This window comes from Dromiciops gliroides, chromosome 5 (assembly GCF_019393635.1).
Source record: "Dromiciops gliroides isolate mDroGli1 chromosome 5, mDroGli1.pri, whole genome shotgun sequence".
Classification (NCBI taxonomy): domain Eukaryota; kingdom Metazoa; phylum Chordata; class Mammalia; order Microbiotheria; family Microbiotheriidae; genus Dromiciops; species Dromiciops gliroides.
In genome coordinates, this window is record NC_057865.1 from 104691652 (window position 1) to 104712652 (window position 21001).

General features: G+C 37.8%; 1 protein-coding gene across 2 annotated transcripts in view; it reads left to right on the forward strand.

Annotated features, from left to right (window-relative positions):
- BRAF (B-Raf proto-oncogene, serine/threonine kinase) overlaps positions 1 to 21001 on the forward strand; it is a 153044-nt gene that overhangs the window by 119269 nt on the left and 12774 nt on the right. For both annotated transcript variants that reach the window (XM_043965648.1, XM_043965649.1), the window contains 4 exons: positions 2726 to 2772; positions 3684 to 3802; positions 14002 to 14133; positions 19721 to 19855. In XM_043965648.1, the coding sequence (XP_043821583.1) occupies positions 2726 to 2772; positions 3684 to 3802; positions 14002 to 14133; positions 19721 to 19855 (433 nt within the window). The remainder of the gene's footprint in view (positions 1 to 2725; positions 2773 to 3683; positions 3803 to 14001; positions 14134 to 19720; positions 19856 to 21001) is intronic.

Consider the following 21001-nt stretch of genomic DNA (forward strand, 5'->3'; position numbering starts at 1 on the left):
TAGGGGGAAAAATAGGGAAAATGACTTGGGGGCCAGTAGATGACTACAACTAGGACCTAGATAGGTCAATATAGATGGTTGGACAAACATCCATGCTTAGAGAGAGCAGCTGAGGAAACTACTTTAGGTCTGGAAAGAACACTGAGAATTGAGGAGTATGCCTGTTCTTCCTGGCCTAGTGTGACAGGAAGGGAAGTCAGGTTTCTGTGAATTAAAGAAGATGGACAGAGTGTTAGAGAAGGAAAATAAAGAGAAGTTTGTTGATGATGACATGGGAGGTCTGAGAAGTCATAGTAGTTTGGAAGGGAAAATCAGAAGAGGGACTCAGTAAGGGTAGGGCTGTCATAGATAAGGGAGAAGAAAGTAAAGATTGTTGAGGGTCCGGATTTTCATCTAGGCATCTGGCAATTCTGAATCAGAGACTATAAGAGAAGAATGTAGGTATTTGGCAGCCATGTGATAGGGATGTGTAATACCTTTAGATGGCCATGTAAGTTCACTCCCAAGCACCAAGGAAAAAGAGAAATGGGGTCCAGTATCTGTATATGTAAATACCTGATGAACAGGTCCCCAGAGGCTTGACTCAACCCGTGTTTAGTACTAGCATAACATGTTCATCCTCAATACAAGTGACCTGAGTTTGGAGGCATTTTGAGTTATTACTAGAAGCTAGGTATAGGCATATTTCCTATTTTCCAGCATGGATAGCAGCTATCCTCTAGAAATAGGGGGTTTAAAATAGAAATACCTTTTTTTTTTTTTTTTTGGAATGAGGTAGCAAGATGTGGTTACACTGTTGCAGCTTTGGGACCAGCTGTGCTGACACGGTAGGGTGGAACTAAAATCCACTGACCTACCCTGGCTTCCAAAAGCTTCTTAGCACCCCACTAAGAGCTTTCATTTGTGATGTCCAAGTTTTCGTTCAAGACTCTTAAGTACTTGTACTATATAAAAAGCATTATAGTAGGGGCCAAGGAAGATACTAGAATAATTGATGTGGACTTAAAATGCCTATTTGAAGAATAGCTGGACAAAGTCAGATGTGTAGTCTGTAGCCATGAAACTGGGAGCCTTGTCTTTCTTACCTGTATTGATAGTATGCATAAACAGATATTAACATAAGGTAGTTAGAAGTCAGAGTGGATAGAAAGTTGGCCTCACCCTCAGAAAGACTCAGGGTCAGATTCCACATCTTTGATACATCTGGCTGTATGGCCCTTGATAAATCACTTCTTAGTCCCCAAGGCAACTCTTATAATCTGCCAAGCAAATGTCTGCTTGTATTAGTATAGGGAGTTTCCTCACTGGAAAGTGCTAGACTTGGAGACAGGAAGGCCTAAGAAAAAACCCTGCCTCAGATATTTCCTAGTAAGCTACTTAACCTGTAGGTGATACAATTGGATAAAGAATTGTAGGCTTTCTGTTCTAGAAATAATGAATGTCCACTGAAGAGTTTTGTAATATATAAAGGGGGGGAGCAGCTAGATGGCGCAGTGGATAGAGCACCAGCCCTGGAGTCAGGAGTACCTGAGTTCAAATCCAGCCTCAGACACTTAACATTTACTAGCTGTGTGACCCTGGGCAAGTCACTTAACCCCAATTGCCTCACTTGAAAAAAAATTTTATATATGTATATATATATGTATATATATGTGTGTGTGTGTGTGTGTGTATATATATATATATATATATATATATAAAGGGGGATTGGGGAGACAGACAGACAGACAGACAGACAGATTTTGATGGTTCTGGCCAATCCAAATGAGGAAATTCCTAAATTCCTTTCAGACCATGCAGACCACCAGCTTAGAAAGCCTTGAGGAGTTGCCAGGGTCACAGGCCAGTATGTCTCAGTTAGGACTCAGACCCAGACCTTTCTGGCTCTTATGCCAGTTCTCTGTCCAATTTGGAGCACTCCTTCCAAATAGAAAATTAAGAATGAACAATTCTCCTTCCTTTTTACAAAGCTGAAATTGGATTATGGGATAACATTAAAACCTGTGTACCATCATTTGACTTCAGAATAGCTACCATGACTGTTCATATGTGAAATCTGATCTTTGCAGTTGTGGAAGTTATTTAAGGACATTCATTGCTGACCCTTTTGGAACTTGCTATCTAATTAAAATGACACAAGATAAATATGCCGAGAAACTAATTTATTGTCTTTTCCCATTGGTTGTAAATAACAAATCAGTGGTTTGACAGTTATGCTCTCTAGGAGTTTAAAGGAAAGAAAGATCTCTCCCACCTGGCCTAGTAATGGGAAAACTCGACAGAGAGGTAGAATTTGGGAGGTTTTTAAGAATAGGTTGGATTTGGTTAGGTGGAGAAAGAGGTCAAAGAGGGCATTCTTAGAAGAGGGGAAATAGTAAAAAAAGAAAAAAAACCCTCAAGGCATATTCAATAAACAAGGAATAGAATGATTTGGCTGCAGTAGAGGATTCATATTTGAGAGTCATAGATAAAGCTGGAAGAGTATTTTTATGGAAAACCATATGGTGTTGACAGTACTATAAAGGTGCAGTGTTCACTAATCTTAAATTGCTTAGTGGCAAATTTTAGTTTTCATCGTATCTAAAGACCAATACAATGTAACTTTCTGTCTATGATAATTTATATTTATTTCATGATTTAAGTGTATACTATAAATTTTGAAGTCAGAAATTTTAGTCACGCTCCTCAAACTAAAATAAATTTGGTTTGTTGTTTCTTTTTCCAGTTACTTACATGCCAAGTCAATCATCCACAGAGACCTCAAGAGTAATAGTATCCTTTCAGAAATGTGACTGCAGGGGCAGCTAGGTGGCACAGTGGATAGAGCACCGGCCCTGGATTCGGGAGGACCTGAGTTCAAATCCGGCCTCAGACACTCGACACTTACTAGCTGTGTGACCCTGGGCAAAGTCACTTAACCCCAATTGCCTCACCAAAGGGGAAAAAAACAAACAAACAAATGTGACTGCGGAATATAAAAGCTTCCTCCTCTTGTATAAAAATTTGCATGTTAAATTTCACAATTCTAAGGTGAAAGGTATTGATTGGGATTCAACCATGACTTTTACTTTGAGGAACTACTATCAAAACCTTTTGGTTTTTTGAATGACTAAGCACAAGACTAGCATCTGCCAGAGTTCTCTGTTAGCAACTTTTTAGTTTTGTTTCACCAGCAAATTTACTTGAAGATAAGTCAGAGTTTCTAGGACTTTAAGGTCCTTCTTGGCCTGCTCAGTGATAGCCTGCAGATATAAAATCACTTAATACATGAAGTGGGACAGTATTTCTGTCACCTTAACTTCTTGTACTTTGACATCCCACCTAATTGGCAGGTGTTTCTGACTAAAGTGCTGCAGGTTGTCATCTTGCCATCCTTGTTAGCTTTTCTGGGATGGTTGTAGGCCTTCCAAAAAAAAAATGAGGATGGATTTTTACCCACTCAGAGTTCATTCCTAGCATTGAGAATATGGAACTTAGGAGGAGGTCATGTAGTTTTATAAAGGACTCATGATTTTTAAAGCAAACTTGGTAACAAGGAAAGTCATAAGAAGTGATGCTTATTTAAAAACACCACCAGTATATTCACAGTTATAGAAGTTAGATTCCTTCCATCTACAACTTTTTATGATGTTTGTACTATTAAAAATGTAGATATTGTTCTTCTTTTACTTACGACACCTCAGATATATTTCTTCATGAAGACCTCACAGTAAAAATAGGGGATTTCGGGCTGGCTACAGTAAAATCTCGGTGGAGCGGCTCCCATCAGTTTGAGCAGTTGTCTGGATCCATCTTGTGGATGGTAAGAAGTGAGGCTGTTTCTTCGTTATGAGATTTGATTTTTTGCTTGTTGAGGATCCCACTGCCTTACTAAAAAGTCGTGTTTTTACAATTCTTAATAATGACAGAGGGTAATGGAGAGACCAAGCAGGCTGCAGTGAGGTGGTTCCCTGTTGAGATCAATTTGTAGGAGGGGCTAGTCCTGATTTACACTGGAAGAGGTGGGATGGGGTGGAGGGGAGCTGACTGGGTCAAATCTGCATGACTGAGGGAACGTCCATATTGACGAGATCACATACAATCTGGTGTTTAAGTCCCACTCTTCGGGCACATTTTGTAAAAGATAGAGGAAAGTTAGTCAATTGTTGGCCAGATTTCAGACCAGAAACATGTTCCGTATAATATGTTCACATATTAGCACATATACCTAAAATGAGACCTTTGACAAGGAAGAAAAATCAGTATACACTAAAAAATGGTTCTTTAAAATGACCATATTAAAACATCTATAAAAAGGTTCAGGTTTGGTGTCTTTTTGTTTATTTTACACCTTTCTTTTGATAGAGGGTTGGGAGTATTAAAGCCAATACCTGTGTATGAGAATCCCCTTCACTTATGCTGATATTAGCAACTCATCTATAACTTAGAGTATTAGAGAGTTGTCTCAGGGACATTGAGAAGTTAAATCACTTGTCCATAGTCACAGTATGTGTAAAAAGTCCTCATTACTTTCATTGTTATTCTCTCACTAAAAGTGCTATATTGGGGCAGCTACATGGCACAGTGAATAGAACATCATCCCTGGAGACAGGAGGACCTGAGTTCAAATTCAGCCTCAGACACTTGACACTTACTAGCTGTGTGACCCTGAGCAAGTCACTTAACCCCTGACTGCCTCAAAAAAAAAAAGTTCCGTGTTACATTTGGACCAGTATGACAGTTTGGTGCAGTTGATCAAGTTACTAGAACTAGGTAGTCACGGTATCCTGACTGTGAGAACAGTATCAAAGGTGGGGAGAAAGCAGTATCTTGAGTCCTGAAACTGAGGCTGAAGTTACAAGAACAAACCAAATGTCACAGATGGCTACAGGCAAATCAGCAAATGTCTTCAAGCTTCGCTTTTCTTTTCTAAAGGTTCTAGTTTATGTAGTTAAATGCTCAATGTGTCATTCATTTACTGATATAACTGTGGGACTTATCTCTAACTCCATTAAACCGTTTTTAGATCAAAAGGAAGTCTAATAGTAGACTTTATTTTTCGATAAGATGACACTACTTTCAGTATTAATTCTAAAGCAGTCACAAACTAGAAGGGAGTTTGGCCAGAATTTGGGCCCTACAGATTTTTATTTCAGCTTTAATCTTATAAAACTAAAAAGAATTATGATTACAGGAAAATCATATTTCCTCCTCTGCTAAGAAGAAAAAATTGCCCGAATTAGAATGTCCTTAGATTTTATTTCTTGTTACTATATGGAGTTAATCCCAGTGAGAGACCCTTTCTTGCGAGCAGGAGAGATCCAGATCCTATTCAGAATGAAATTACTCTTCCTATTAACCCTCAACATTTCTCTGTTCAAACCTCTTTCACATCCTACTTCATTTCAAATGAGGTACTTTGGGATAGTCGTCTTCTTTCTCCACCCTCTAGGTTAGGCAACTTTCCCTAAATTTTTCTTAATCAGGTAAACCATTTATTTCACTTTTGGGCCGAGTTCTTAATCTAATCTGCCATTCTTTCCTTCAAAAAATTAAAATTAACAATCAAAAAGTGTTAGAAAGTATCAGGACTTGAGGCAGCAGCCCAGCTGAACTCTTTCAACATTTCCTTCCAAACTACTTTAAGATAACACCTCAGATCAAATTTTGGAGTGGTAGAGCCAACAAAAGGTCATGGTGCAACATTTTACCAGCCTAAAAAGAAACTTAGAAGGTTGACAGGTAAAGTCTATGACACCAGCATAGTGGCTGGTCTGGAGTGTACACAGTGGCAGCACCAGCAGCAGGCCTTAGATGTGTATATAACAGCAGTAACAGCAGCAGTTTGGGGAGCTCTCAACCCAGAAACATTCTGTCTGAGTTGCAGTTCCATGGCAGGGAGGAGGGTTTGTGATCTCTCACAAGGGAGCCTGATTGCACGGCAGAGAGGAGCACTAGCACTTGTGGCTGTAAAGAATCAGGGCCCCTTCCTAGGGAAAGACCAGAGCAATGACCATGCCTCTCCCTGGGTAACACTACCTTAGAAGCACTAAAAACTTGCTAACCCCCAGAACGAGCTCTGAAAATAGCAGCACAAAAAGCCTGACATTTGGGACAGGGCCTTCCTAACCGAAGATAAGCAAAGGCCAACTTTAGCATAAAGTTCAAAGTCAAGAAATAGGTTTGAAAAATGAGGAAACAACAACAAAAACTTGATCATAAGAAACTATCATGTTGTCAAGGAAGACCAAGACATAAACTCAGAAGCAGATGACAGTCTGAAAACAGCTACAAGCAAAGCCTCAAAAGAAAAAATGCTGATTGGATCAAAGGACAGGAAGAATTTCTGGGAGAGATTAGAGTGGTAGAGGAAAAAGTGGGAACAGAAATGAAAGTAAGAAAGAAAATTATGAAAAAAAATTAACAGATTGGTAAATAAAAGAAGCACCCAAAAATACTAAAGAAAATAACACCTTGAAAAACACAGTTGGCCTAATGAAAAAAGAGGCACAGAAAATCACTAAAGAAAAGAGCTCCTTAAAAAGCAGAATTAGCCAGATGGAAAAAGAGGTACAATATCTCACTGAAGAAAATAATTTTTTAAAAATGAAAATCAGGCAAGTGGAAGCTAATGACTACATAAGCCATCCCAAAAAAGTCAAAAGAATGAAAAAATAGAAGAAAATGTAAAATATCTCATCAGAAAAACAACTGACCTTGAGAATAGATCAGAGGAAGATAATTTAAGAATTATTAGATGACCTCAAAGCTATGATCAAAGAAAGAGTCTTGACGTATTTCAAGAAATTCTAAAGGAAGACTGCCCCAATACCTTAGATCTAAAGAATAAAATAGAAATATCAAGAATCCAATCACTTTCTGAAAGAGTTCCCAAAAGGAAAACTCCCAGGAATTGGCTAAATTCCAGAGTTTACAGATCAAGGAGAAAATATTGTAAGCAAGCCAGAAAGAAACCATTCAAATATCATAGAGCCATAGTAAGGATTACAGAAAATTTAGTAGCTTCCATATTAAAGGAGTAGAGGTCTTGGAATAATGATATTCCAGAGGGCAAAGGAGCTAGGATTATAACCAAGAATCACCTACCCAGCAAAAGTAAATATAGTGCTTCAGGGGGGAAACAGATTTTTAATGAAATAGAGGACTTTCAAGCATTCCTGATGAAAAGACCAGAGCTGAATAGAAAATTTGACATTCAGACACAAAGCTCAAGAAAAGTATTAAAAGGTAAACAAACATGAAAGAGAAGTCATTAGGGATTCAATATGGTTAAACTGTTTACGTTCCTACATGGAAAGATGATTCTTGTAACTCATAAGAACTTTATCATTATTAGGACAGTTAGAAGTAATCTCCATAGATAGAGGGTATGGATGTGAGTCAGTTATGTTGGGATGATCTCCAAAAAAAAAGAAGTAAGAAAGAGGAATGTACTGGGAGAAGGGAGAGATAGAATGGGGGAAATTTTCTCACATAAAGGAGGCATGAAATTTTCCAATGGAGGGGGAAATGAAGGGTGATTGGCAATGCTTAAACCTCACTTTAATCAGAATTGACTCAAAAACTATATATATATACACACACATTAATTTGTGTATAGAAATCTATTCCAGTAGAGGAAGGGGATAATAGAAAGGGGGAGAGGGAATGATAAAAGGGAGGTTGGATTACAGGAAGCAGAGGCCAGAAGCAAAACTGACTTTTAAGAAGAGACAGGATAAAAAGAAAAAGAGAAGACTAAACAGAAGAAAATGGGATGGAGGGAAATACACAATTAGTAATCATAACTGTGAAAGTGAATGGGATGAACTCACCATAAAACAGAAGCAGAATGGATTAGAAATTAGAATCCAACAATATGTGGTTTACAAAAGACACACTTAAAATGGAAAAAGACACACAGAGAGTTAAAACAGCTGGAGTAGAATCTTAAATGTTTCTGCTGCAGTGTAAAAGAAAAAAATTGGGGATAGCAGTCATTATTTCAGACAAAGCAAAAACAAAAATAGCCCAAATTAAAAGAGATAATCTGGAAAACTACATTTTGATAAGAGGTACAATAGACAGTAAAGTAATGTCAAAAAAATTTTACAGCAAGTTTCTCTGATACAGGCTTCATTTTTCAAATAACAGAGAACTGAGTTAAATTTATAAAAATAAGAGTCATTCCCCAATTGATAAATAGTTAAAGTATATGAACAGTTTTCAGAGGACGAAATCAAAGTTATATCTATAGTCATATGAAAAATGATCCAAATTACTATTGAATAAAGAAATGAACATTAAATAACTCTGAGGTTCCACCTCACACCTATTGATTAGAAATGACATGCTGATGGGGATGGGGGAAATAGGTACACAAATGCACTATTGGTACAGTTATGAATAAGTCCAACCATTCTGTAGAACAATTTGGAAGTAGGCCCAAAGGGCTATAAAACAGTGCATACCCTTTGACTGAGCAATGCCACTACTAGATCTGTCTTCTAAAAAGATAAAAGGAAAAGGACTTACATGGACAAAAATTATTTATAGCTTCTCTTTGAGGTGGCAAAGAATTGGAAATTGAGGGAATGTTCATCATTTTATCCATTTGACTCAACAAGTTGTGGTATATGCTTGTGATGAAGTACTTTTGTGCTATGAGAAATAACATGGCGGGGGGTCAGAAAAACATGGTAAAACCTATATGAACTGATGCAAGTGAAGTGAGATCACTGTGCACAGTAACAGCAATGTTGTAAAGAGGGTTCAACTGTGTTAAAGACTTAACTACTCTGATCAATACCATGATCCAAGACATTTCCAAAAAACTCATGATGAAAACATATTGTCTACCTCCAGAGAGAAAAATGATGAATTCTGGGTGCATATTGAAGTCTAATTTTCTTACTTTCTTAATTTTTCTTGTATGTGGTGGTTTTTTTTGGTTTGGGTTTTTTTTTTTTTTTTGCAATGTGGCTGATATGGAAATATGTTTTGCATGATTTCACATGTTTGTCTTTTCAGCGGATGGGGAAGGAGTGGGAGGAAGGGAGAGAATTTGGAACTCAATTTAAAAAGAAAAAATTGTTTTAAAACATTGTTTAAAAAAAGAAAATAAGAAAAATATGGGTTCAAATCACAACTAGCTGTTGAATATTCTGCTGTTGCTGTTCAATCAGAGCTACATGTGAATCATGTTATCCTATACTTGGGGATTTTTCTCTTACTTAAAAGGTCACTAGGCTTCCCTAGCTACAGGAACATAAGCTAATAGTATATGGGATTCTTCATTTCTCAGTTAACTCACTAGGTCAATGAGTAGTGAAATATGGTCTAGATACCTGAGAAGATAAAATAAGATCTAGATTCCCCCATTTACTTTTCAAACCTAGAAGCTTCCTTTCTTTCTTTCTTTCTTTCTTTCTTTCTTTCTTTCTTTCTTTCTTTCTTTCTTTCTTTCTTTCTTTCTTTCTTTCTTTCTTTCTTTCTTTCTTTCCTTCTTTCTTTCTTTTTTTGTTGTTGAGGCAATTGGGGTTAAGTGACTTGCCCAGGGTAACACAGCTAGTAAGTGTCAAGTGGCTGAGGCTGGATTTGAACTCAGGTCTTCCTGACTCCAGGGCCGGTGCTCTATCCACTGCACCACCTAGCTGCCTCCAAGAAGCTTTCTTAACTATGAGTGACTGACACCTAGTTTCTTTCTGCCCCTTACATGCTACCTGAAAAATAAAACAGCAAAGCTGCCTTGTAATCCAAGGCAGGCCCACATCGTACATTTTTTAAATTATGTATACAGTTAAGAACTGTCATTCTATACTTTATAATACTTTCTGGCCTTCTGGAAAAAATATATATGTATGCATATATATCATTGTGTGTGTGTATGTGTGTGTGTGTGTGTATATATATATATATATATATATATATATATATATATATATAATGGAAGGATAGATGAAAGGATGGATATGCAAAAAATAAGCAGGTATAATTTTTTTTCTCTTCCCCCTAGCCTTTTACATTCTTGTAAGTAACAACATGAATATCATCTTTAAACTTTTCCATTTGGAAAAATCCAAAGATCCCGGTACTCTCCTATAACAACCTCTCCCAGGTCAGTCAGCCCTACTTTGCCACCATGCCTTTCTGCAAGTCTCTTTGCCCCTACTGCTGTGGGGTTTATACTGCTTCTCATGATCACTTGAACATCTTCAAACTGAGCCATTAAAATCTGGCATCATCACCAGATCCTTGTCATTAAGTCTAAATAAAGCATGATGGAAAGGATACAGCATTTCATCAAGTATTTACTTTAAATTCACTAGACTATAAGTAATAATAAAGATGTTCATGCAATTACTTGAGCACTGTTGATTGAGACTTAAACAATCCAGAAGCATTTATTAAGTCCTTACTGTGTGCCAGGTCCTGGGATACAAAGGCAAAAATGAAGCAAGCCCTGCCTTGAGGAGCTTGCATTCTTTTGTGAGAGATGTAATTTATAATGAGCTTAAGCTAGTAGTGAATACTTATGTAAACAAATAGATTTTAAGTAGCTATGAAGGGATGGAAGAGAATGGAAAAAAAAAAAAAAGAGAGAGAGATGATTGCAGTCTGAGTGGATGGCCTGAACAATTCAGATCCAATTTTCCTTTTTGTTTTCTTATCCAAGAAGGAAATTCTTTGAATTAGAAAAGATAGAATACAAATAGGGAGGTAAAAACAGTGATAAAAAAAGAGGTGGTAAGAGAATATCCAATTGGCTTCACTGAGTTAGAGTCACTAGTCCTAGATGAGTCCTAAGATAATTTTTTTTTTAAGTGAGGCAATTGGGGTTAAGTGACTTTCCCAGGGTCACACAGCTAGTAAGTGTTCAGTGTCTGAGGCCGGATTTGAACTCAGGTACTCCTGACTCCAGGGCCAGTGCTCTATCCACTGCACCACCTAGATGCCCCCTAAGATAATATTTTAATAGGCAAATTTGATCACAGAGCCATTGTTAAAGATTGTTGAAAGATCTTAGGGAATAGAAGAGGTGTCACAAGATTGAGGAAAGAACAAATATCCTGATTTTCAAAAAAGGGAAGACTGTAGAGTCTGCAAATCATAGTGCCAAGAGCTAACTAGATTTCAGATAAAATTCTAAAACATTATTAAAGGAATGCACTTAGATATGGAAGACATGATCACTAATGGTCAGTATGACTTCATCAAGAACAGGTCATGCCAGATCAACCCTCATTTCGTTTTTTGGTAGGCAGACTGGTAAATCATGGGAATACTGAAGACACATAACATACTTGAACTTCAACAAAACATTTTACAAATTCTTGTGATATCTTTGTGGAAGAAAGACATGAAGACCAAGCAATAGTATAGGTAGTTAAATGACTACACCAAAAGAGTTGTCCTTAATGGGTCATCTTATGAAGAGGTCTTTAGCAGAGTGCCCCAGGGGCACTTTGCTGTGGGTCTTTGCTGTTTCAGTATTTTTATCATTGACTTGCATGAAACCATAGATGGTATACTTATCCAGTTCAAAAAGTACGTGAAGCTTGTAAGTGCTAATAAACACATTGCTTGACAAGGTCCAGATCCAGAAAGTTCTTAACAGGCTTAAATGTTAGGTCAAATTTAGAAAGATTAGATTTGATATGGACAGATATAAAATTCTACATTCAGCTTCCAAGGATCAGATTTATAAATACAAATTGATGGAGGCATGGCTTAAGTATAGCCTCTATTGAAAAGATTTCTTGGTTTTCATGGCTGGTTTTTAAACTCTCTGAGTCAACAGCATAACATGATAAGCTGAGAAGCCAAATGAGCTCTTAGGCTGCATTAAGATAGGCATAGTTTCCAAGAAGAGGGAAATCCCTGTACTTTGCCCTGTTTAAATCACATCAAGAGACAGTGCTGAATTCTGGGCACTGAATTTGGCAAAGACATAAATGGGCTTAAGGAATTAGCAGCATTTAACCTAGAGAAAAGACGACTCATGAAACATGGCAGCCATCTTCAAGGGTTTAAAGTAGGGATCCTTAACCTGGAGTGAACTTTTTAAATTTTTTATAACTCCTTCAACATATTTGTTTTCTCCTTTTTAATCTCATACATTTTATGCATTTAAAAGCTCATTCTGGGAAAGTCCATAGGCTTTACTAGACTGCCAGAGGGGTCCATGTCACACACACAAAAGATTAAGAACCCCTAATTTTTTTCCAGTAAATACTCCTTTATTTAAAGTTTTGAGTTCCAAATTTTATCCCTCCCTCCCCCCGCCCCCCCCCCCCGCAGCAATCAGATATAGGTTATACATGTGCAATTATGTAAAACATTGCCATATCAGTCATTTTGTTTAAGAAAACTTGAATAAAAGAAAAGATGGAAGAAAGTTTTAAAATAGCATGTTTCAGTCTGTATTCAATCAATATCAGTTCTTTCTTTGGAGGCAGATAGTATGCTTCATCATTAATCCTTTGGGATTCTCTTGGATCATTGCATTGCTGAGAATAGTTGTTATTCACAGTTTTTCTTCAACAGTATCACTGTTGCTGTGCACAACATTCTCTTGGTTCTTCTCACTTCACTATACATTAGTTTATACAAATCTTTTCAAGCTTTTTTGAAGTCATCTTGCTTGTCATTTCTTATAGCACAATAATATTCTGTCACCATCATATACCACAGCTTGTTTAGCCATTCCCCAACTGATGAGCATTTCTTTGATTTCCAATCCCTAACCACTACAAAAAGAGCTTCTATAAATACTTTTATACAAGTAGGTCTTATACTCTTTTTTGGGATGTCTTGGGAATATAAACGTAGCAGTGGTATTGCTGGATCAGAGGGTATGCACAGTTTTATAGCCTTTTGGGCATAGTTCCAAATTGTTCTCCAGAGTGGTTGGATCTTTTCACAACTCCAACGGTGGATGTGTCCCAGCTTTCCCACATCCCCTCCAACATCCAATATTTTCCTTTTTTAAGAACCCCTAATTTAAAGGGATGTTGTAGGGAAGAGGGATTACACTTTTTCTACTTGGTCCTGGGGAAAGAATTAGGGACAATAGAGAGAAGTGACAAAAAGCCAGAATTAGGTTTGATACAAAGAAAACTTTCCTAATAATTACCTTGGAAGTTCTTAAGAGAGCCTCAGACAGAAGCTAAGTTTATGCTGCTTGTTGAGCATATTGTAGAAGGAACTTTTGGTCAAGTGTGTGTGTGAAAGTCAGTGGTTTGTGAGGGTTCTTCTGGCTCTGCACTTGGGTGACTTCTTTCAACTGTATCTTTTATACCACTTGTATACAAGTCATAAGCTGCCACTGATTGAAGCCTGCTCTGTGTCTCTCCACTGCCCTCTAGATCACCTAGAATGTTGATCCTTTGGCGATGGTAACATTCTAGAATTTGTAATGGGACAGTGTTACCAGGACAATAGGGACTTTTTTTTGTTTGGGGGGGGGGTTGTTGTTGGGTTTTGGGGGGTTTTTTTGCGGGGCAATGAGGGCTAAGTGACTTGCCCAGGGTCACATAGCTAGTAAGTGTCAAGTTTCTGAGGCCAGATTTGAATTTAGGACCTCCTGAATCCAGGGCTGGTGCTTTATCCACTGTGCCACCTAGCTGCCCCAATAGGGACTTTTTAAAGAAAGGTTTTGGTTTCAGGGAGCAGTTTAAGATTGTGGAAAGAGTTGCATAATTTCCCAAATGTAATCAGGCCTGCTTAAGCATTTGCCATATTGTGAAAATAAACCAACAAACTCTGAATCAAGTTTTTTGTAACCCTTCCCTGTATTTTTTAGTTCTCTTTCCTCTTTTTCAACTCATTTTTCTCATTGCTTTAGGCCACTAAGTAAGAGATGATTACTGTAAGGAATTTGGATAGTCATGCATTGTGGATGTTTATACAATGGGAATCAAGCACTGTTTGTTTTTACAGGCTTTACTCTTGCTAGTACATATATAAGAATACAATAAAGTGAAGGATAAACTATTCTTTTTTCTTTTTATGTTCCAACAGGCACCAGAGGTCATTAGAATGCAAGATAAAAACCCATATAGCTTTCAATCAGATGTATATGCATTTGGTATTGTTCTGTATGAGTTGATGACAGGACAGTTACCTTACTCAAACATCAACAACAGGGACCAGGTAAATAGTCAGTGTAATTTGGGGTTTGGGTTTGTTTTACTGTTTATATAAAGATTCATATGGTATGTAATGAAAAAGTTCTGCATGTAGAACTTATTTAAGTCCATGAAATGATCTTCTAACATTTTTTCCACCTATTTTTGAAGGTTATGTGGAGTTTCAATAGTGTTATCACGGCTCGTCTTTCATTGAACGAAATTGAAATATTTGATGAATTAACAAATAGTTGATAAATTTGAATTGATAATTCAAAACCAACCACTATTGCCCTATACTAAACTCAAACAGAATCTAAAAATATAATTGCCATTCTTGAGATATCCTATCCATTAAGATGTTAAAAATAAAATCAGTTCTGTTTACTAATTAATTCTTTACATTACTCTACCATCCAGGCTTTAATACCTTTCCCTCTGTTGCAGATCTTATATAATCAGTGAATACATTGACTGCTACATAGTAATTCCTTTATGCACAATTGTCTTGAATGATTTGATGCTTCTTCATAGGCACTTTTTTTCATTTTAAAAGTCGAGAACCTAGGGGGAAAAACATGTCATTCTCTTCCCATTAGAATTCTATAAATGGGGAGGGGGGAGGGAGGGGAGGGAGGGAGAAAAATCTGAAATTGTAAAGCATGTATAAACAAAAGTTGAGAACTATCTTTACATGTAACGGAAAAAATAAAATATCTCATAAAAAAAAAAAGAATTCTATAAATGTCAGATTTTCCCCATACCACTAATTCCTGTCCTTTGTTTCTCCCACCCCTGTTTACCATCACCTTACCCTAACTTCTCCCCTCCTGCCCCCAAAAATCAAAAAATTAATTTGTTAGAGATCTGTTTCTCAGTTGCATGAAATTGAATTAAACTTACACAATGATCAGAAGAAAATAAGTTAACAATAAAAACTGCTTCATATCCATTACAGCACCTTAATTCAAGATTTCAGCCTCTTATCTGTATTATATAATTATGAAGAAATATCATAAATACCTAACCCTGGGGGCAGCTAGGTGGTACAGTGAATAGAGCACCAGCCCTAGAGTCAGGAGGACCTGAGTTCAAATCCGACCTCAGACACTTGACACACAGTAGCTGTGTGACCCTGGGCAAGTCACTTAACCCCAATTGCCTCACCAAAAAAAAAAAAAAAGTACCTAAGCCTGCCACAGGAGGCATTCATCCCTCACCTTCATCTTATACCCCAAGTGGAAAGGCATGTTTTGACTTTTTCAGTTTATCTGTGTTCCATCTCAACATCTTAGTTTTGTTCATTGATTTTCCCATTATAGATTATTATACAAATGTCTGTTGAAGCATTTTAACGGAAGCTATTTAAGTAATGTGTGATGTTGGCTATTCTAAAGCTATTCATGTTTCTATTTTTTAGTGTTTTAATTTGTGGTCTCTGAGACCCTCTAAGAAGTACAACATCCATGCTCTATTTGATAGATATTTATTATTATTGAGTTTTCACTTCTATATTTATTGATATTCACATTGTTTCTTACTGAATCAATAGATAGCTTTACCTGGGTAATAAGTCAGCACTTTAAATTTTAAAATGGATATATTCTGGGGCAGCAAGGTGGCACAGTTGATAAAGCACCAGTCCTAGATTCAGGAGTACCTGAGTTCAAATCTGGCCTCAGACACTTAACACTTACTAGCTGTGTGACCCTGGGCAAGTCACTTAACCCCAATTGCCTCACCAAAAAAAAAAAAAAGGATATATTCTTGTTTAGTTTAATGCAGTATTAATTTTAGACTGTTACCCTACTCTGTCTTCAAAGTTCTCAGATATCTGTCTTGGTTTGGAGTTTTAAATCAGATAACATGGGTACTGACAAGATGAAAGGTGAGGTATATCGGGGCAGCTAGGTGGCGCAGTGGATAAAGTGCCAGCCCTGGATTCAGGAGGACCTGAGTTCAAATCCAGCCTCAGACACTTGACACTTACTAGCTGTATGACCCTGAGCAAATCACTTAACCCTCATTGCCCCACCAAAAAAAAGAAGGAAGGAAGGAAGAAAGGAAAGAAAAAAGAAAGGTGAGGTATAGCAAAATAAGAATGGAAAAAACATGAATGAGTTGTCATATGTAATACAGATTTAGGCCATTGTAAGCATGCTGTTATTTTTTTAGTTTGAGTTTTTGGTTTTTTGGTGGTTTTTTTTTTTTAAATAGAATTTAATTTTCTAAAATATGTGTAAAAACAAATTTTAACATCAATTTTTAAAAAACTTTGTGTTCCAACTTCTCTTCCTCCCTCCATTCCCACTCCCCACCCACAAGAACTCAAGCAATTCAAAATAAGTTATACATGAGTAGTCATGTAAAAATTCCCATATTAGCCAGTTGTGAGAGAAAACAGTAAAAAAAAACCCCAAAACTTCCGATTAAGGAATTGTCAGAGAGGAAAAGAAAAAAAAATTTTTTAATGTGTTTCCATCTGTTTTCAGATACTATCAGTTCTTTCTCTGCAGATGGGCTGCAATCTTCATAAATCCTTCAGGATTATATTGGATCATTGCCTTGCTGAAAATAACCACATGCTTCCCAGCAGATCATCCCCCACTATTGCTGTTATTTTGTATACAGTACATTTCACTCTGCTTCAGTTCATGTAGGTCTTTCCAGGTTTTTCTGATAGTATCCTGTTCATCATAACCTGTATATAGTACCTAAAGCCTGACAGAGAATTTTCTTCATAAAAGCCCAGCAAAGTAGGTACCATACATTTTGCCATTAAAATCAATCATCATATCTATTTCCCTCCATCCCACTCCCTTCCCATGACATTTACTCTAATCTTTTTACCTATTCCTCCTCAAAAGTATTTTACTTCTGACTATGCTCTCCCGGGCTCTACACTCCCTTTTTTTCACCCTTCCTTCCTTATCCTCCCCTCCTACTTTCCTGCAGGGTTAAATAGATTACTTCCTCCCAATTGGGTATGAATGCTATTCCCTCCATGAGCCCACTTCAATGAGATCAAGGTCCCTGAGCTACTTCTGTGTTCTAAATTTTTCTTCCTTTCTCCCTCCTCAACCCTCCCTATGAGATCAGGCAATTCAGTATGTCATACTTGTGCAGTAATGCAGAACATCTTCATCTTCCTTGAAAGTGTTTTGCTTTTTACTGTTCTCTCCCCAAATCTGTCCTTCCCTTCTTCCCCCTGGGCAAAAATATATTACTATACCTACTTGAGTATGTATGTTAGTCCTTCTTTGAGCCAATTCTGATGATATTGGGGCAGCTAGGTGGCGCAGTGGATAGAGCACCGGCCCTGGAGTCAGGAGTACCTGAGTTCAAATCCGGCCTCAGACACTTAATACTTACTAGCTGTGTGACCCTGGGCAAGTCACTTAACCCCAATTGCCTCACTAAAAAATAAATAAATAAATAAACAAACAAACAAACAATTCTGATGATATTAAGGTTCACTCGCTCCCCAACTCCTTCGCCTTCTTCTCCTCCCCTCCATAAGCTTTTTTCTTTTCCTTCATGTGAACTAGCTCTCCCCAGACCATCTCTCCCCTTCTCCCTCCCCCAGTCTATTCCTCCTACACCTCAACCCTATTTTAATGATGTCATCATGGGTTAGTTAGGTGGCACAGTGGACAAAGCACCAGCCCTGGACCCAGGAGGCCCCAAGCCCAAATCTGGCCCCAGACATAAGACACTCCACCCTGTCTGCTGCACCAAGAACAAAACATAAATGCTTTACAGATATCATCCCTTCATATTCAATTCAGATGTGTGTCTTCTGTGAATTCCTTACTGAGATAGTTCTTATGAGTTCGAAGTATTATCTTCCCATGTAGGAATGTAAACAGTTTGATCTTTTAATATCCTTCATGAAGTCTTTTTCTTGTTTACCTTTTTATGCTTCTCCAGGATCTTGTATTTGAAAGTCAAATTTTCTATTCAGTTCAGGTCTTTTCATCACAAATGCCTGAAAGACCTCTTTCTCATTGAAATCCCATTTTTTCCTCTGAAAGATTATACACAGTTTTGCTGGGTATGTGATTTTTGGCTGTAGTCCCAGTTCCTTTGCCCTCTGGAATATCATATTCCATGCCCTTTGGTCCTTTAATGTAGAAGCTGCTAGATCTTGCTTTATCCTTATTGGAGCTCCACAGTATTTGAATTCCTTTTTTTCTAGCTGCTTGCAATATTTTCTCCTTTACCTTGGAGTTTTTGCCTGGGACCTAACCAGATTTCAAGGTATCCAAGTGTTTTCTTCTCCTTCTTTGATAATGTTACTATATTCTTTGTTTATATATAGTGCTCTATATATGGCCAACACTCCAGCCTGAATTCCAGGTTCAGTCTATCAGGGCATTGTGTGTCATTGCCCTTCTATCATTCCTTATTAGAAAAGGAGCCTGCTGATTGATTATGGTTATGTAAAGGATTTCTCAAAGTAGAAGTTCTGTCAGTCTTAGATTTTTAGTTTATCTCCATTAGAATTTTGGAAAACATAGCTTTTCTCAATCCCTGCCTTAAATTCCTTTTCAAATTAGTATCTAACTTTTGGATCAGCTGCAGCATAATAATCCTTTTGGTCACCCTGAGTCATTTTTCCTCAATACTGAAAGCTTAATTTACATGCTATAGAGGTAAGGTGGTCCATACATGTACATATACACATACATACACACACACATACATATGGAGAGATTGTGGGAGAAGTGGCCAGTAGTCTTTATTGGTAGATTTTTGTCTTTGGCATAATCTTTTGGGCCATCCACCATCCAAAGAAACTGTTCTGTTTAATCAGTAGATTATATCCCTTCTTCAATGAAAAAGCTGGTCTTTTTAAACCTGTTCTCTAGGGGACAATTAAACTATCTATGGTAACACATTTAGGGTTGTTCTCCCACTCAAATATGTAGAGTTATCACCTAGTACTTCCATAAATCAATAGTGCTGGCCCTTATTTCCCCCTGAGAATCTCAATTTGTTCTTATCATTCTGCAGTGGCTATTTTTATCTTGGCCTCGTGAGACCTTTCATTAGTCTCTTAATCATTGTTACAGCTGTTAGAATAGACTATGTCTTCCTGAAGAAATAACAATTACTGACCAATAGACTAGTTTCTCTAAAGGTAACCCATCCTAGCAAGGGCTACAGATTCTCTTCCTTTGCCCCATTGGAGGAGAGTGCCTAGATCTTTTTGACATCTTGGTTTTCAAATGGGGTCTAGAGCTTGAGCAGTCATCATAGGGACCTGAAGAGAGGCGCCTCCCACATCTACACCAAGTGAAATATGATAACTCACAGGGCAGCTACATTATAAACCCCTTGAAGGTAAGAACTATGAGTTATGATCACATAATGCCACTACAGTGCCTTGGGCACTCAGGTAAGTATTTGATTAAAAAAATTTTCTTAAAAGCTTCAAGGTCTTGAGACAGCATCACCTACTATATAATAGCTGCCAGAGATGATACACATCTTTGGAGAAATAAACTAGTGAGTAGGTAACTGGACTTTCTTCACCTATCAGTATTCAAGTTTGTTTAAGCTTTTATCTACAAGCTATATGATTTTGCGAATTTCCTCTTCTATCCCAGATAATTTTTATGGTGGGGCGAGGATACCTATCTCCTGATCTCAGTAAAGTGAGGAGTAACTGTCCAAAAGCCATGAAGAGGTTAATGGCAGAGTGCCTGAAGAAGAAGAGAGATGAGAGGCCACTTTTTCCACAGGTAAGAAAGGCTTTGTGTTGATTGAAGGAATCTGAACTAGCATTGATATAGATATAGATATAGATATTTGTGTTCTTCCTCAGTTTTTCATAATGTCAAACATTAAGATTTTTCTCAAGGTAAAGAATATCCTTAGACATTTATGGTTCTCATACACAGTTATCTGAAAGGCTCAGCTTTATCTCTCATAAATGACTGTTTGGGGCAGCTAGGTGGTGCAGTGGATAAAGCACTGGCCCTGGATTCAGGAGGACCTGAGTGTCAGACACCTGACACTTAATAGCTGTGTGACCCTGGGCAGCCCTCATTGCCCCGCAAAAAAAAAAAAAAGAAAGAAAGAAAGAAATTACTTTTGGTGTGTGTGACATATGACATATATGTCAGCCTTGTGTAATTTAAGATTCTAAATGTGGGTTCTAATCTGTTCCCCCAGTTTTGGGGGAAACTGACTAAAATCACTGATAAAACGAGTTTAGGTTTTTAAGGGTTTATTGAAAGGTAGAAAGAGAAAGATTGAGAACAGAATTCCAACAGCATGGCAATCCTGTCTTTCTTCAATTTTCCTGGGAAGTCCTCTGCCGCCGCCACCACCACCACCACCACCACCACCACCACCACCACCATAAAGTCAGGAACCAAAAAGAGACAGACCTCTCCTAGCAGCCCTCCTTCCTCCTTCCTCTACCCTCCCAGAAAATGGGAGGCTCCTCAAGTTGATTGGCTGGTAGCCTTGGTGGACAGTACCCATGCACAAACATTACTTCCGGACGCCAAGGAAAAGCCGCATGGCCTTGCCCTCTGAGGCATTCTCCTCATGGCGGAGCTTTCCTATAGTAAATCTCCAGTAGGTGGCGTCATTCCAATCTTAGGGTTCTTTGCAAATGCCTCAAAGTTTGGGGATCAAATGACCCATATTTGAGCCATTCTTCCTGTAATTCCTCATGCCACATAAAACACAGTCTGATAAGCCCTCCTCTGGTCATGGTTGTATCTAGTCTAAGTTTTCCCTCATTCCAATCCATAAGTAGCTTTCCTAATGGGGAATCCCGGGGAATCATCGTTATCCTAATATTATCCAGGGCATGCCAAATTCTCCATACCACACCACAAAGCCCCACAAAACCAAAAAGAGGAATAAAAATTTTA